Here is an 18,347-nt window from a genome sequence, read left to right as displayed (position 1 = left end):
CAAATAGAAAAATATTATTATTATGATATAGCACCTTATGTTGAAATGATTCATAGCAGTTCAAAACGTTTCCAAATAAAGTGTAGTGAATATGTATTTGTAAGCAAACTCAGTAGACAATTTGCACATGGCAATAAACCTCGAACAGCCATAAGTGAATGATTGATTTTAAATGGAGGATGTGCTGGCCAGCAATCTGGGAGAGTCTCCCTCTTGTCAAATATGGCAAGGATTCAGTAACATTCATCTGAACCGATTCTTAACTTTCACCAAAGCCTTAATTTAATGTCTCATCTGAAGGACAGCACCTCCAACAATGCAGTGCTTTACCCCCACCCCAACATTGCAATGGAGTGTCAGTTTAGAGTGTTAGTTTTATGTCTCTGACGTGGTGCATGCGCTTCTGATCCAGAGGTGAGTGTGCTACCAACTGAGGCAGGTTGATCCACAGTGGCACAAAAGTGTGACATTACAAAGCATGGATGAGACCCCACCTGAGAGTCTTGTGTCCAGGCGATTATGGGAGGACATGGTTTTATAATTCACAATCTATAGGAAAATATAGATAAGAAAACATCTCACAAAGTACAATTCAGACTTTCACCCAGAAAGGACAAATAATGTTTTGACAAAGTAAAGCTTAATTCAAGAACATCTTATTTTATTCTATAATTTACAGAATACCTATAAAATATCTGTTTCATAGCATTTCTTCATTTTTTTAGCATCCATAAAAACTTTGCAAGTTTTTCAAGCAGTACAAGGCGATCTTTCTACACATCAGAATCACTAAAAGAAACAGTACACATCAGCATTTTCAGTAAAATCTCCGAAACCTAGTTCTTCAAAACAAATCAAACCTAACCTAGTGTCTGCTGTCTGCTGGGTACAATTATTAACTGTAGTTAATGAATATGAAACGTGGTGAAAGGCATTGTGCATTTTGAACCTATAACTGTATGAGTAACCCCATCAGTTCAGAGCTTGTGCTTTCTATATTACATGCCCATTTGACTGAAAGAATGTAGTCCTAATGGTTCCATTGCACCACAGTAACAATTTTTGATATCAACACAGCAAAACATTATTGTCTATCAACAAACTAAATTGTGGTGTTCAGTTAGAAAGCTTTTAGCACTCCAAATCGACATTTTACTGCTTTATAGCATGCCCAATATCTTTTGGACACAGTAACGGATTCTCAAGTGCTTGAAATAGCTTTAATTTTTGAGATAGCAAGGCTACTAATGTGGTTTTCCCCACTGATCAGCTTAATCTGCATTTATGCTCTATAAACTTCTTTTGACAGTTTACTGCAGGCTTAACTGAATTTTCGTGGCACAACTTTTTCTTTTAGGGAACACTGTGTCCTTTTACTTGTGTTGCATTTTGATGTTTCTGAATCAGAATAACCGTATCCTATTATAAGGGGATATGATGGAGAACTCCATAAGGGCCAACTGGTGTTTTTTAATAATCAAAGCAATATCGTCTCTACATGCAGTTTATAAAAAAGATGAAAATAAAGAATATAGATCAAAACTGTACGGATTTACATTTTCATCATATATTAACAATAATTGTTTTTTTTTAAAAGGGTAAATAAAGGAAACTTCATTGTCTTTAGTGCCTTTACTATGTTCTGGTACCTTCAATGGGATTATGTTTGCAAAGTGCCATAAATTCATATGTACACATACAAAATGATTGATATCAATCTAGTTGAAATATAAAAGACATAATGAAGGAAAAATAATATTTAAACAATGTTTTGTGTAGTTAAATATATACTATAATCTTCAATGCAGGATCCCACATGAAACTTTGTTCAGAATTTGGTTATCTTGCAGTCTAGAGGTGCAAACTCTGGGTGCTTCCAGGAGCACGGTGCATGTCTTTCCACAGTCCAAGGAGCTCAAATTCTCTTATCTGAATTGAACCATCAGAAAGTCTCCTATCTGTTTTGGCACCATATCCATATCAAATCCCAGGCGACAGTGGTGAGCAAAACGAAAGTGAAAATGTCCAGACTGGAAGATCTTTAAAGATAATCAGGATAAGGATAGCTGTGCTTCAGCTGGTTTAGAGCTGAGTCTGTGACTGAAGTTCTGGTCAGCTTTTCCACACAGTGGAATTGTAATATTAGCGTGAGATTTNAAAAAAATTAGCAAATAAACTTAACACCCATTTCTGTAATGAATACTAATATTAAGGGCAGCATCTGTGTGTCAGGGTCCTTCCTGCTTAAAAAGTTGGCCACGTTGAAAAGGAAAAGTTGGTCATATATTAGGGCAAGGTTTTGTTTTTTATGGGTAATGGTCGGATGCCTGCACTGAGAGTGCGAATATTTCCTACTGACTGCGAGATATGACTGTTAATCTTATCTCACTGCTTGCTCCAGTCATTCACGTTGACTGATATACATTTGCACTGCTTGACCCGTTGGATTTTCTTGTGTCTGAAGGGAGGCTCCAGGTCAGGGCAGTTAAGTTTGACAGTCAGGGTAGTAAATTTCTGTGGCTTGCAGAAAGCGCAGGACTGGAAGGATTCTTGCTCCCGTTTAACATGCCTGGGGATATAGAAGGAGTTGCATTGCCCGTAACAGAACCTGTTGATGACAGTTCGGCTCATGCAACCATCCTCATTGATGGTCTGTCTAAGGGGCTGAGTCTTACACCAGTCACTCTTCAGGTACTTTCTCTCTGTGACCACAAGTGCCTCTTGACTAGAGGCGAGCACGTCCTGTCTCCGATGTGTGCGTTTCTCTGAGCTGTTGGTGCTTTCCTTGTCTGGAGGTGGGATGGCTCCTTGAGGCCTGGTTTTCTTCATCTCCACTCTTACCATTAACATCCCCACCAAGAGGAGAAAGACAAGTGTTCGATACATCCTACAGAGAAAAAATTAGATCAGTGAATCAACCTCCTATAACTTGCTGGATTTTATTTTTGCTTATCTTAAACCAGCGATGTTCAGTTTGTTCTATATAACCTTCTATGAAGAGCCAAGTACAACTGACCTCAGAAGGGGATAGATGGGAGAGAATTGAGGACCAAAGGGTTAAACAAGGCTAAAAAGTTTAGAAATTAAATAAGGAAACATTCTTTCATGCAGCGGGAGGTGGGAGTGTGGAACTTACTCCCCCAAATGTCAGAGTCAATTGAAGAATTTAAAAGGTAAATAACTAAATGCTTGATAGACAGGGGTATCGGGATATGGAGAGAGAGCGGGGAGGTGAAATTGAGTTCCGGGTAGGCCACAATATTTAAAAATGGTGGGATAGGCTCGATAGGTGAAATGGCCTACTCCTATTCAAATGTTTTTATGTAAATGGGGACTTTAGAGCTGAACTGGCTCCAAGGTGATGAGCTTAACAACAGAATATTGGAATCAACTCAACCCTCTGTGGCAGTCTAGCTATTTGATATATATATATTAAATAGTCTGGTTGCTGAGCCAGGCTACACTTTACAATGAATCATGTGAAGTGCTTTGAGACATGCTCCTGATATGAAAGCAGATATATCACATGTAAGGATTAAAATTATTTGGAGAATTTGGGGCCAAAATGCCCAACTGTGCTACCAATGTCTTCTTATACATAAAGTCACTAATTCCAAATATTGGCAGTAATAATGATAATGATAATGAGATATGGTCCAAGTAACTCAGCGCCACACATAGCACAACAGTTTGTTCTCTGCTCTGAGCTTGCAACCAGAAGTTGGCAGAGGTGAATTCCCAGGCTATTTGTTTGATTCCATCATGAGGCTGAACAGAGTTCCAACTCTCAGACAGACCAAGAGGTGAAGGATTGAACTGAATTTAGATGCTGCATCTCTTCAGGGCAGAAACTCACACTGGTTCTCTAACTTAATTTTATTCATCCCTACAAAGTGTCTGTAGAAATTGGTTTCAAAAATATTACATCCTCTGATGGGACAATTCAGTCTTGGGTGAAAATGTAATAGCAAAATTGTTATTACAGGTAGATTCCCCGCATAATAGACCTCAAAGTGTAGAACTGAAAATAAATTGAAGGTGTTTCTTTCACACATCAAACATGGTCCACTGCCTCTGAAGCCATTTCACAGTCAGTGTGTAATGTTTTCAATGAACCAATAAGTAAGGAGATTATAAATGGGATAAATCATCTCATTGAAAGTAGATCAAATTTCTAAATTATTTGAATGCCTTAATTTTTCGTACCTATGAAATGTTTTTTTTCTCAACAAAAGGCATGTTAGCTTCTCAGATGTTTTAAATTGAAACCAGGCTCTGTAGTAAAAGGATTATCACATGAGGAGCTAGGAATTGAGACTGAGTCAAAATCTGTTAGAAATATTGTACATCTAAGAGCTCAGCAGCAATGGTTGAAATGAGCAACTTTCACAAGAACAATCAACCATAATATAAAAACAGTGCAATGTTAAATGTTCAATACAGCAGAAATGGGAAAATGTTTTTCTGCATTAAATTACATATTACAGATTGTATTTGAACAAGATTAAAACAATGTGACAATGATCCTACAGGTTTCAAACTGCAACAGGTCCAATAAGCTAGCTAAAGGACGAGAGACACCTTTAGCATTGGATTTGAAACTGTGGCACAATGTGTCAGCCAGGCTCAGTTGGTAGCACTTCTGCTTCTGAGAATGTGGTGGGTTCAAGGACCATGTCGTGAATTTAAACTCACAGTCCAGGTTGACACTCCAATGCAGTGCTGCATTGTCCGATGCGTTATCCTTCAGATGAGACATTAAATTGAGGTGCCATCTACCTGATCAATTGATCATTTTTACACCAGGAAAATGTGAAGCCATAAGTGTGTGTTGGTAGATAGACAGGAGAGGCAGAAAGGCACTTCTTCGGGCAAGGAACCTCCACGTGCCTGAACAGAGTTCATTCACACACGTGCTAGGAGAGGTTCAGCCATTGCTGGTTCAAGACTGATACACATCAATGAACTAAAATTGCAAAAAGGAGAATTAACAATGGCAGTGCTGAATTCTCGAATGTTTCATTTACCTATGTCAAAGTGTGTTATATACACTATTAAAACCTGGCCCCACTACAACTCTGATTCAGAACACCCTTCTTCCTGTCATATAATGCAAAGCAGCATTAAAAACTTTGGCAGCTAATTTACACATGGATTACACAACTTGCATAATAGGCTCCAGTGTCAGTACAAGCAGACATGCACTCAGACAAGAAAATTCCACTGGGAGAGCTCCAAGGAGGTATACAGAACCACAAATGTTATAAATTGTTTGTGCTGTAACACAACTGCAACTTGCTCTTGGAGATCATGGCCCTTAAACTTTGGTCTCAACGTTCATGAATCTTACCTAAATTTCTCTGGTGAATTTTCAATATATACAGTAATTCAAATTATCAATCCTAGATCCTAGTGTGGTTGTGATAGTCCCACTGGAATGGAAGGCAAGTGCTAAAAGGAATAATCAGCCCGCTCTATCTCAGGATACATTATGTAGTCTGACACTCAACGTGTCGAGTGTCAAAGTGTCAGGCGACTGCCAGGATGGAAGCAAGCTAAATGGATGGACCTTGGTCTTCTTTTGCCTTGCAAATTTCTATGTTCTTATTAGAATTTAAGCAACAACCATGTTCTGATTTGCTATACAAATACAACCATGATCTTGTCTTCAGGGTGTTGCAAATTGGCTGCGATCACCCACAAAAAACATACATTCACTACATTTTACAGTATATTCTGTGAAGCACTTTGGGACGCCTCACAATGTGAAATGCGCTATATCAAATGTAAGGATTATTATTAATTGAAGTACCAGGAATTTTTCATGCCACAAATGAGCAAAAAACATTCTGATTATCAAATTATCTTATGCATTGGAAATAAATCCTAATTTATTTTTACTTTTCATGCAAGCCATATAAAGACTTCTCTGCTCTTTTCAATTTTGACAACTACACTATTCTCTCTCATCCACCTCAGTGGGATTGAACTTTGTTGGTTCCAATTCTACTCAACTTTATTTCCTGAAATGATTTCACTTCCCCCCCTCACATGATCACCTTCAGTGTGTCTCAGAGCTCTATCCTCACTCCCCTTCTACATGCTCCCATTGATTACATCATCTGCAATCATGGTGTTAATTTTCATACATCTGGTGTGTACAAATTGCTCACCACTTTCGCCTACAAAATTCACGTTAGATTTTGCAGTAATTCCCCCCTCCTCCCCCCAGCTTGGTATCCAGCATCATCCTGTGAGGTACTCTGAGACAATCTGTGTGAAGGAGGCTATATAAATGCGTGTTGTTGTTGTGGTGTATTTAGTTGCAATTAATGTGATGCCTTTTTTTATGTTTGCTACAAGCCAATGATTCTTTTTGTGTTTTTCCCATACTGTATATGTTCCTCATAAATTTGTTTTGTGTTGACATTGTTAAGAGACTTACTAAGAAGGGTTGTAAGATAGTCACTACTGTGGACAGAGATGATGTGCATCAAGATTGTAGGAACATTCATTAGATTGTAGCAAATCTCTGGTGGAGTTCAACAGTACAATGTCTGCAGGTTGTTCTGTGCTCCTAGCAATTGCAAGGACAAATTCATGAAGCATCTGTCCTTGCTCACAGTTGCCGGCACTGCTCCTTCCCAATAAGGAGTGTACTTACAGCAAAAAAAATCCATACATGCCAGACAGGCAAGAATGGCGTCACAGTGTTACCCATCAGCCTTACTATGTGTTGTGACAACGGCTGGAAAATTCCACCTTCTGACCAACCTGGAGCATGTTTCTTTCCACCTTTGATGAGATGAAAAATAAAATGACTTGTCAATAGCTTGGATTTTTTTTACTGTTGCTAAGAAGTGGAAGGAGCGAGAGGTGATGTGCAGAATGTGACACTGACTGTGGGAACTTGTTGAGTTTTGTATATTTGGTTTCTCTCTCTGTGACCTTGCTGAAGGGGCTCTTTTACATGAAGCTGCCACAACCTTGTTCTTCTGCATAACTTCACTTGGCTATGATAGTCCACCAATGCGCCAAGTATTTACTGGACTCAATTAGACCAGACTGATTCACTAATGTCTGATTCCGAACACATTCACCATAATTATTAACAAATTGCACAGGATGAACCCCTTCCCTTCCTAAAAATAATTCCACTGCTGGGTTGAAACGGTTTTTCACTTTGAGTTGCTTCAAGACCATTTCTCACAGTTTCTTAAGTTGCAGCTGATACTGTGTGTGGTGATGCACGCATGATCCAGGCATGTGACTGAGCTTTAACCAGCTTCTGTTCCCAACATTTGAGCCATGCCAGAGCTTTCACAAGATCAGAAACTGAACTGCAGCCCCGAATGAAGAACACCTAGGCATTTTACCAATTGATTTCTGTTCTCCATGTGTTATTCATAGATGCTCTATATTATTTGCAAATGACTATCTTTACGTGGAAATGAGGCTTTCTGAATAATATATAATCCTTGCATTTGATATAGCGCCTTATCACATCTTCGAGATATCTCAAAGTGCTTCACAGAATGTACTATAAAGTGAATTAACTGTATTTGTGGGTGAAATGCGGTAGCCAATTGTACACAGCAGTGTCCCACAGACAGTCGTGGATTGAAGTGACCAATTTATTATTGCGTTTTTTTCTTGAGGGATTATTATCAGGCATGTGTAGTAAGGAAACTTGACCAAGGTTTGGCCCTGGCGGGTATCAAACCCACGTCTCTTACTTGTATATACTCACTTCTATATACCTAGACTCCTTCGACCCTATCTCTCCCTCCTCCCTCACCACGACTGTCTGCAAACTCAAACCCACCACCTCTCCCTCGATCCCATCCCCACCTCTCTCCTCATCTCCCAGCTCCACCTTCTGGCCCCTCTCCTGTCCAACGTCATCAACCTCTCCTTGTCCACCAGTTCAGTTCCCACTCCCATAAAAACAGCCGTCATCACCCCCTTGACTCCCAGGGCGCTGGACAGTGTACAGCCTTTCAGACCCGAGCTGGGGTCGGGGGGGGAGAAGGGATAGGAGGGAAAGGGAGGTGGCCGATGGCATGTTCGAAGAGGAGGGTCTTGAGGCGGGACTTGAAGGAAGCTAAGGAGGGGGTGAGGTGGAGTGATTGGGGAATGGAGTTCCAGAGGTTGGGGGCAGAGTGGCTGAAGGCTCTCCCACCAATGGTGGGGCAGGTGGGTCGGGGGATGTGGAGCAGGCTGGAGTCATCTGAGCGGAGGGAATGGGCAAGTTGGTAGGAGGTTAGGAGGTCACAGAGGTAGGGTGGGGTGAAGCCATGGAGGGCTTTGTAGGTGAGGACCAGGGTCTTGAACTGGATCCTCTGAAGGATAGGGAGCCAATGGAGTCGGGCGAGAATGGGAGAGATGGGGTCACGGAGTTTAGTGCGGGAGAGGACACGGGCTACAGAGTTCTGGATTATCTGCAGCCTGTGGAGGGAGGAGTTGGGAAGGCCGACAAGCAGGGCGTTTGCATAGTCGAGCCTGGAGGTGACGAAGGCATGAACAAGACTTTCAAAGCTTATAAGAAGAGTAACTACTATGGGCCAGTGCCTAGTGGGTAAATGCACAGCCTAAATGTAAACGTAGCACTATGCTATGCAGACCAGAAGGTCATCAGCTTTGATTTTAACCTACAAAGCAGTTACGGTCAATTCTGATTATTGTCCAGTGATCTTTCTGGAAACAGACTGGAGAAGCCTCAGATGTACTGCTCCTCCTCTCCTCCATACCTTTGAAAACTGCAGAATAGTCTTCTGTGACTCACTAACTGGGCCACATATGAAAATGACCACTTAAGCAAGGTACTGAAGTTCAGCGAACCTTGTGTAATCCATATCACAGCATGATTCCTGCATTGGGGAGAGAAAATTAGAAAGCAAATCTTCTGGATGAATGCATCTGACTTAAGTATTTGTAAGGCATTAAGTAATTGTTGGGTAAATATTTATACAGTATTCCAACTTAATTTCTATAAGTATATAGTGAAACTTATTATCCTCAGTTGAAAAATGACTGTGCCATTTCTTTTAAAGAGGCATTTATGATGGAAAAAAGTTTTTTGGCCTACATTTCTTATTTAAGGAAGAATGTAACCCCTTGTGTTCTCCTCATTATGATGCACAGTGCTGGGATCATATATTAAATGTGATTTACACTGTTACATTGTGTATTTGGCACAGACTATTTTAAATTTGTTTGCAAACTTTTCCAGCAGGTTTGTGTTCTTTAGAATATATCAAAGATATTACTTTCTTGCAAAGCATAATTTTACAAGCGAGGCTAAAATATCAAGCTTTTAAATACTGAACTGCTTTTAAAATATGACATGAGCATTCCAGAATATAATCTAATGTGGAATCTGTCAATCATTCAGCCTGTTATGAATTTGGCAAAAACATAAATTCAGTTTAATAAGATTGCTAAAAAAGCTCTTCATTTATGAACATTAGAATCTCCTGATAGTTCTCTAGTCAATCCTTTAAGAACTAAAGGATTTTACACATTATAACAGTCATAACTTTCATCTTCAGTGTATGAATTTGTATTTTACGAAAACAGAATAAGCTGCATGGAGCCAGTAAAGCCCCACTGCGTGTGTGCAGTTGTGGGTATATAATATGAAGGTCTAGTCTTGTACAATTCTTGGATGTTCTTAAGTCCATTGTTTTAACCTTTGTCATAGCAGATTTAAAAATATTTTTTAAAAAATACAAAAATAAGGCATATGGTATTATACAGGTATTCTGACAATGTTGATAGAGTGATAATAATAATTCATTTGACATAGCGCCTTATCATGTCATCAAGATATCTCAAAGTGCTTCATAGGATTTTACTGTGCTCTGTCAAAGACCGGCACAGACTCGATGGGCCGAATGGCCTCCTTCTGTGCCATAACATTCTATGAATCTATGATTCTATGATGGAGTGACTCTATTTATGTAAGCGTAGCAGCCAATTTGCACACAGCAATGTCCCACAAACAGTCACGAGGTGAGAACCAATTTTATCTAGGGGATTGTTGGCCAGGACACAGGAAGAAACTGCCTGCTCTTTTCGAGAAGTCCCATGGGATCTTTAATGTCCACCAGAACAAACACACAGGACCTTAGTTTAATGTCTCATCCAAAGTATGGCACCTCCAACAATGCATTGCATTGAACTGAACTGTGCAACCAGACTGGGAGCTTAAACTCCCAACTTGGGGCTTGAATACACAACCATTGACTCAGAGGTGAGAGTGCTACTAACTTAGCCAGACTGGTTAAAAAACAGGAAGCTGAGGATAGCAGTAAAGGGATAACTTTCAGTCTGGTGAGATGTAGTCAGTAGCATTCCCCAGGTCAGTGTTACAGGTCTCATTTTCCTTGCGTAACTTACTTCAACCTAGATATAGGTAGCAAGGTGTCTTGCATTGGAAACAAGTAATAAGAGAGTGTTAGATTTATTGCTGATCTTGGTAATAATAATAATAATAATAATAAACCTTGCATTTTCACGTCTTCTAGAAGTCTCAAAGCGCTTCACAGAATATACTGTAAAGTGAATGGATGTATATTTGTGGGCGAACTGCGGCAGCCAATTGCACACAGCAGTGTCCCACAAATAGTTGTGAATTGAATGACCAAATTATTATTTTTTTGAGGGATTATTATCCCTGGAAAAGCAATCCGCCAATCAACTAACAATCTCGTTACTACTTACTGCTCGGTAAAACAGAGGCGTGTGGAATAGGGAAACATACCCAACATTTCGCCCTGCCGGGAATGGAACCCAGGTCTCTCACTTGCAAGGCAAGTACTCTAACCACTGAGCTACAGGACTCCCATTACAATGCCCATTAGTTGCTGTCTCACTGAGCAGCAGAAACAATTGCACCACATTTACTTCATCAAAACCCCTCATTCATTTTGGTTTTTGTCAGAGGTGCTGTCTTTTGGATGAGAAATTAGATTAGGATTCTTTCTGTACCTGTTCACGTGGACGTTAAAGATCCCATTCCCAAAAAAGAGAATAGAGTATTTCCTGATGCTCCCCTCCCCTTCCCCCCACCCCTGAGACAAAATCGGTCGTTCACTTCATGACTGTTTGTGGGACGATGCTGTGCGAACATTAGGTGCCGCATTCGCCCAGAAGCTATAATCACTACACTCTGCGGTAAAATCCTGTGAAATGCTTCGAGACATCCTCCGACATGGTAGGACTACAGTAGAACACTGCATCTAGTTTTGGGTACCCAATTATAAAAATAACATCACAGCCATGGTAAGGATAGAATTTTGATTAACCAGATCATACTACGGAAAGATTAGAATTATATTGAGAAACTTGAAGACTAGAAATTATTTTTTACAGGAGTATGAAGATCAAGGGGGAAATGAAATAGAGGATTTCAAAATTATGAATGGGTTTGATGGAGTAAATCAAGTGACTATTTCAATTGATCAGTAAGTCATTAACAAAGTCTGGCCAGGCTCAGTTGGTAGCACTAACCCTCGGCGTCAAATGTTGTGGGTTTTAAATCGTAATCCTCATACCAAGACTTGAGTTCATATTCTAAGCCGATATTCTAATACAATGGTAGTGTTGCCTTGTCGAAGGTGATGTCCTTCAGATGACATATAAAACTGAGGCACCGTCTACCTGTTCAGGTGGATGTGAAAGATCCCATGTTGCTATCTGAAAAGAGAAGGGAGTTTCTCCCAGTGTCCAGAACAACAAGCCCCTAAATAAAATTGCTTATTCACTTAATTTGTGGGACATTTCTGTGTGCAAATTGGCAACAATACAACTCCAACACTTTACAGTAAATCCTGTGAAGCGCTTTGAGACGTCTTCAAAATGTGACGAGACCCTAATTAAATGCAAAGAATATTGTTAATAAAATCACAAAGAAAATTATCACCAAAATAAAAAGGGGAGCTTAGACAAATTATTTTGCATAGAGGACTCATGTGCAATGTTATAGCACAAATGTTTGTTGAACAACAACAAATTACAGTTATAGAGAGGGTTTCACGATGGAAGGGCGTCCAAAGATGCTGGGTTTATAGCAGCGTTTAAAAGTGAATTTTGGTAAAAATGAGAAAATCATAATTTCAACAATTATGGAGAAAGAGCATGGAAACATGATTAAAATAATTGACTTCAGTGGGGAGCTAGACCAACATAGCTAAATTGAATGAATTGGCCTCTTTTTGTGCTGTAAACGTTCTATGACTTTCGATTTCTTCTTGATTTTTTTGATTTTTTTTGATTTCTTTCTTTTTTGGGTGGAGTCAAATGTTTGCAAACTAGTTCTGGCTCATGAAGTGCTCTCAGTAATTGGTAAGTTCTTCAAATAATAATCGCAAACAAACCATGGAATAGAATACAGTAATTATGTGTGTGGTGCCCATCCCTAGATTGAACTACATAAAGGCTGACCGATGCATAGTAAAACTTTGGGTGAATTGTATTTATGAGTGGACCAACTCGTGCGGTTAAATTATCACCCAGAAGCTGACTGTGATTAGAGCTTTTGGGCTTTGAGAGGGACAGCATAATAGGAAGACATAAAGAACCTTTGTTTCAGGCCACTGGTTCTCCTTGGGTTGAGAAATGGCACTTTCTTGCTTGACAACTAAGAGGGAGACTCCAGGGAATGAGAAGGGCTGGTACTGTGTGTCTGTGGGAAAAAGAAAGACTTGCACCATGGAGGAGGGAAGGCTAGGTCACTCAGTGTGTGTTGGGGGTGGGGTGGGAAGAAAGGCTGACATAATGTGTGGTGGGGGGAAGAAGGACTGGCATTTGTGTGGGAGCGAGAGAAGGTCTGGCACAATGTGTGGGGGGCATATTTTGATTAGCCAGGTGTCTTGACACATGCTGAAACCCATCACCATGCTTAAGAGTATCCAAACCAGTCATGTGATGTAAGTCACTTACACATTTTCCTGTGTGAGGAATGAAATGTGCACTCTCTCCCTTGAAGAAAGAACCCTGCTTACCTAATTCTGAAACGTGTGAGGGGTTGTCTAACAAGGTGTGTGTTGGGGTACTGCTGGAGTTTAACCAGCTAGAACTACATAACTTGCCATTTAAAGTACTGTCTGGCAAGCTTCCTGTGGTTGTCCAGCAAAGGACCATCCTACTTATTAGGGCTTTGGCTTGCAGGGTTAATATGAGCTGAGTGGGAAGAATTCCTATTATATACACATATACACCAATTGCTAGTATTTGCATCACAACATTTCATCCATATTTCTGTGGAAAGATGTTCCCAGATCCTCATCCTGGACACCTCCCCAACCCAGAAACTAGCATCCTAGACTCCATGTCCCGTCCCCCCCCCCCCCCCCACTCTCCCCCCCACATTGGATTCCAGTTTCACTGAAGTTTCTCTGGTGAGTTCCCATGACGCCAATGTCCTGGGCATTCTTTCTGTGTTGATTAAACCCAAATATTGGAAGATTTTGCCTACAAGATACCCAGTCACTACAGTTTACAATAAATCCCATGAAGCACTTAGAGATGTCTTCTTGACATGAAATGCCTACTGCATATCAAACGTGAGGATTATGAGGAAGAAGGAAATAGAGGAAAATCGTAGCAGGTAATTGGAGTGGTGGAGGCTGGTGTGGAGTACAAACGTGGGCAGTCACAAGTAAGACTGAAAGCTTTAGGTATCATTCCATGTCATTCTGTCATTAGGTTTTACATCCTCATACCTTTCTCATCCCGAATTTCAGATTAACATTCATCTCAACAGTTACAGAGAAATTTACCTCCGATCTGGTTCAAGAGAAACTGCACGAAAAAAAACTATGAACTATTTCCATTGCACTCCTGCATTTAATTGACTGATTCACCCTGGACATAGATGATGTGGGTGGTATAATTTTGCTCATATCAGGCCGTCTTGGGATGCGGAAAATGATAAGGCATCCAACCATCCTCATTCCTCAATCATCTCCTCGTTATTGTCAGTCGCGCTTCCTGATATGTGAGGCTTTGCACAAACAGTATCCAGAAGGTTACAATTGATGCATTTCACCCCCCGTCCCACTGAGGTGGAGTTTAACACTTTATATATGTGTATAGTCGGGTTACTAATCTGCACTACTGCAAGAATTACACAGAATTAAACTATTTCCTCTCGCTGGATATCACTGTCTGGCACACTCTAGGTGTTCTTTGAATAAAGGTGCGTGTGGAAACTAATAATATCTTTAGGTGTCGACCCTTCATTTAAAAAAAAACTAACGTGTTTTGTGTGTTTTTTTAAAAAAGAGAGAAGTTTGAGCTCGATTGCCTGTAGGGATAAGGCGGGAGTGGATGAGCACGACTTAATTAATGAAAGCTAACTGCGCCGCAGGACCTCAGGGGAAGTGTCGGGGTGAGTGAGGTGTGGGCTGAAGCTGCAGGAGTTGTGATGGGATGAGTTGGAAAGCAGGAGTGCAAATAACCTGAACAACTGGAGATCGCTGTCCACACGGGTTCTCGTGTCAGACACCCCTGAACCCACAACATATTTCATATTAGCGCTAAATAAAGTCCCCCCCCCCCCCCCCCCCACACACACACACACACCACACACACCACACACAGTATGTGAGGATTTCAGTGTCAGGTGTCAGCTGTGAGTTGGTGTTGCAATGATCAGATGGTTTGGAACACAACCAAATACTTCAAGACCAGGTTTGCACAGGGGATCGGGCAAGCTGACCTGATTCCTTCAGGCAACCCCTCAGGTTTCATTCCAAATCCAAGGATTATTATCATTCTCTCTGAATTCTGCTGACGTGAAGTCTAAATCAAATAGTTGCGTGGGTTATCTTCGCGAAGCAGTAAAGATCAGAGTATTTTCTTTGGAAAGAATGCAATCGTCGATTCCGAGACGATGTGGGTTTTTGTGCAGTGGGTTTAATAGCTGATATCTCCAATTCCTTAAAAGAATAACCAGAAATTACAGGGTTTTTTTTTAAGATTGAGTTCAGAGCGAGATCCTCAAACTCTGAGATGATAACACGTGTGTGTGTGTGTGTGTGTGTGTTTGTGGGGGGGGGAGAACACCAGCACCTTTCATGTCAACACATGTCAGATAAATGCAGGAGAGAGACAAGCGGACTGAGCGAAGTGACACGAAATAAATGCCTTTTCAAGTATTGCGTGTTATTAGCAATTAAGTGCAAGTCCAATAACAACAGTGCGGAGGGACTCCAGTGTATATCTACTGTATTCATATTGCCAACAATTTACTGACACTGAGGTTGCTTTAGGCAATCAACAAGTCTGTCAGCCTGGATATTTCGAGAAATACTGCAGACATGGTTTTTTTTTACCTGCAGGAAAATCTTGTAAGGACTTTATTCAAGTGATAATATAGACTGCGTTGTGGCAAACGTGATTCAAAGCAGTTAAACTCATTCATCCTGTCCAAGTAAGTCCCGGCAAATGGAAGGGTGTAAAACCCTCTGTGATTTGGGCTGACTCTTAAATCTGACGTGGGACTCAAACAGGTTTGCTGATACTTTTTTTTTAGAAAGAAAAGGTTAAAAAAAAAACTAAAATCAAATGATTGGAACTCAAAAGGGGCTGCGGCACACACTTAACCCAGTTTCGCCCACAAAATACACACTCACAGTAAATCCTGTGAAGAGCTTTGAGACGTCTGGCGAAACAACGTGATGAGGCGCTCTATCCGATGCAAGAATTATTAAGGAGTATCATTAACTCAGACTTGCAGCCCCATCTGCGCTCTAAATTGGTTTAAAGCCCGTCAGCAGAGGACAGACTCTATGACCTGCTTCCCTCTCCCCCTTGATCGGGGTGGAAAGACTTCAGCATCGCCGAACCACCCTGGAATATAGAGGATTATTGCAAACTGCTGGGCATCTCGCACCAGAGCCAAGGTTGAGATCAGGTACTCAGTTCACACAGCCCAGCTGTTCCGACACCTCGCAGCGTTTTACCCTCAGTGCCCTTTGAAGTCAAGTCAGCTTTACTGGTTGAAACAAATATTGCTGTCAGTTTTTTTTTCATTCAGTGGGGGCAAGGGGGCAATCACCTCATTTTCTTCCCATGGGTAACTGTTGGCTGGGTGGTAACCCTTCCTTTTCAGCTTGCAGAAATAGAAAAAAAAACATTAGCAATTAGAGAAAACACGTTGCAATGATCTGTTGGGACATCAATTATTCCATGAAATTATTTCCTGAAATCTAAATAGCTGTTACGTCGGGATCTCTTCCAAGTAATCAATTCTTTATTCAAAATGACTTTTTTTAAATACAAATATACTTAATGCAAAGGTACCCTATAATTTTATAAAGTACAGCGAGTACTGTGTTACTGTGTTACCTTCAACTGAGATTTTGACATACCCGGGTCCACACATACTATACGGAATGATAAACAATTCGTCAATAAAACGCAGGGCGTTTGAAGATGCCAAGGAGTATCTTTCCTGTTTGGAATAGATGGCACACAGAGGACGTTTCGAGATCACCTTGCCCTCTGTGTGTGTGTGTGTGTGTGTGTGTCCTCTGCTTGTGCAGGAATCTCTTGTGGGAGGAGAGAGGGAATTCTAGATTCCCTTCACACATGGCATGCACTGCAAAATAGCTTCGGAGATACCCTTTCGACTTTGTAAACGCAACCTGATTCTCCCGTTTTGTTGTTTCATCAGCAATAGTTGTGGAAATCCCCGTGTCTATGTGTTTGCAAATATGTCATTGAGAGGAGGACGCGTTGGTCACAGGTGACCAGAGTTAACAAGGTATGTTTTAGGCTGCAAAGCCCGCATCGAGTCTGCAATCGCTTTCTCTTCCACCTGGATATTTCCCGAATTCTCCCGTTGCTCAGCGGACAGTCGTTGGCATCGGGATCTTGGAAATGTTTGGGTTACTAAGGATTGCTGCTAATTGTCGACAATAACTTTAAAAACGCTGTGAATTACTTCTGACACCTGGAACTTAAACTTTCTGCAGCTCGTCTCGACTGAGATCCAGGTAGAGAGAGACCTTTCTGATCAGATTTCACATCAACAACCACTATCTCGCTGTCTAAATTAAAGCGATCCGAGGTGATACACACACGTCAAAGCAGGTGAACCGGTGCCTAATCTATATAAGGTCTATTGATGGTCACTATCCAGTGGGGAAATTAGACTCGAATACACAGAACACCGGGTCATCATCAACACTGGGTTAAGGGTTACAGATTTGTGATTCCACGTTGATGGAAAAAAAATCTACAGTCATTGCAGAGAATCAAACCGAGCTGCCCTGAAAAAGTTAATAGCATCTCAAACCTAATGCACAAGACTTTTTTTTAAAAAAATCCACTGAATTCTTCCAGAATGCCTCATCATAAAAGTCATCAATGTCCATATCGGAAAACAAGGGAAAGCTATTGGGAAGACTGATTACCCTTGACATAGCATTTAGGAAGGTTCACCTTACCTGCATCACTCTTGGAAAGAGCTATTTAAATGCTGAAGCGTTCTTACCTTGAGAGTGGTGGAGCTTTTGCTGGTCGCAGGATTGATGTCTCTGTGCCTGGATGTTGTTCTGTTGGGGCTGCCAGGAGTGATCAGTCTTGGAGGCTGAGTCCCATACACGCACGTAGAGGTGAGGAGAGTTTCAGACTGGACTGGTGGGTTGTGGAGTCAGCGCCGTTCAGTCTCACTTCTGGCGGATCAGAGACTCTGCATGTGGATGTTATCAGAGCGTGGGGCTGGGATTGGCTGTGATCAAACACTGAGCCAAAAAACAAATCGTACGCTCCTCTGAGTAATATTACACAACCAACACAGTACTGGGGTAAGGGGGGCGGGGAGGGGGGGGCTTCAAAACAGCCTGCAGGGCAAGAATCGGGAATCAGATAGAGAAATATAGGGCAGAAGGGTAGACTGCTTCACTGGCAATCTCACAGAATGGCACAGTTCCTAAAAATAACTCGCATCGTTCAAAAGGACCAACATGGCCCGTTACATGGCACCGACCTCCAGAATGTCACACCATTTGGACACGGCACGTTCACTGAGCAGGACAGAAATTCCCAAAATAACACCAGCTAATAGCACACGGGCTTTTGGACGGAATGGCGTTAACTCTGGTGAATTCTGTTTGACAGGAGTGGAGGAAGAACGATCTCCTGTTGGCACAGACTCAAACCGAAATACATTTGCAAATGGGACTCATTGTGGGATTTACATGTGCTAACTTCTAAATAAAATAAGGCACAAGCAATTCAGCTCAAGGCACCCCGCAACCAATTGCACTGTTCACAACCTTCTCGTTGTAGTGTTTTATATTACACTGGTTATTTATTCGAAAGATACAAGGGCT

General features: G+C 41.2%; 1 protein-coding gene across 1 annotated transcript; it reads right to left on the bottom strand.

Annotated features, from left to right (window-relative positions):
- Positions 1 to 696: 696 nt before the first annotated feature.
- grem2b (gremlin 2, DAN family BMP antagonist b) lies at positions 697 to 17,730 on the bottom strand. The gene is made up of 2 exons (XM_007893910.2): positions 17,507 to 17,730; positions 697 to 2,887 (listed from the first exon to the last, which is right to left on the bottom strand). Exon 2 carries the CDS (start codon positions 2,884 to 2,886, stop codon positions 2,386 to 2,388), a length of 501 nt encoding a protein of 166 aa, XP_007892101.1. The 5' UTR covers position 2,887; positions 17,507 to 17,730; the 3' UTR covers positions 697 to 2,385.
- Positions 17,731 to 18,347: the final 617 nt, after the last annotated feature.

Source organism: Callorhinchus milii, unplaced genomic scaffold (genome assembly GCF_018977255.1).
Source record: "Callorhinchus milii isolate IMCB2004 unplaced genomic scaffold, IMCB_Cmil_1.0 Scaffold3, whole genome shotgun sequence".
NCBI lineage: Eukaryota > Metazoa > Chordata > Chondrichthyes > Chimaeriformes > Callorhinchidae > Callorhinchus > Callorhinchus milii.
The sequence above is the reverse complement of the archived record's forward strand: the minus strand, read 5'-3'. Positions and strand labels throughout refer to the sequence as shown.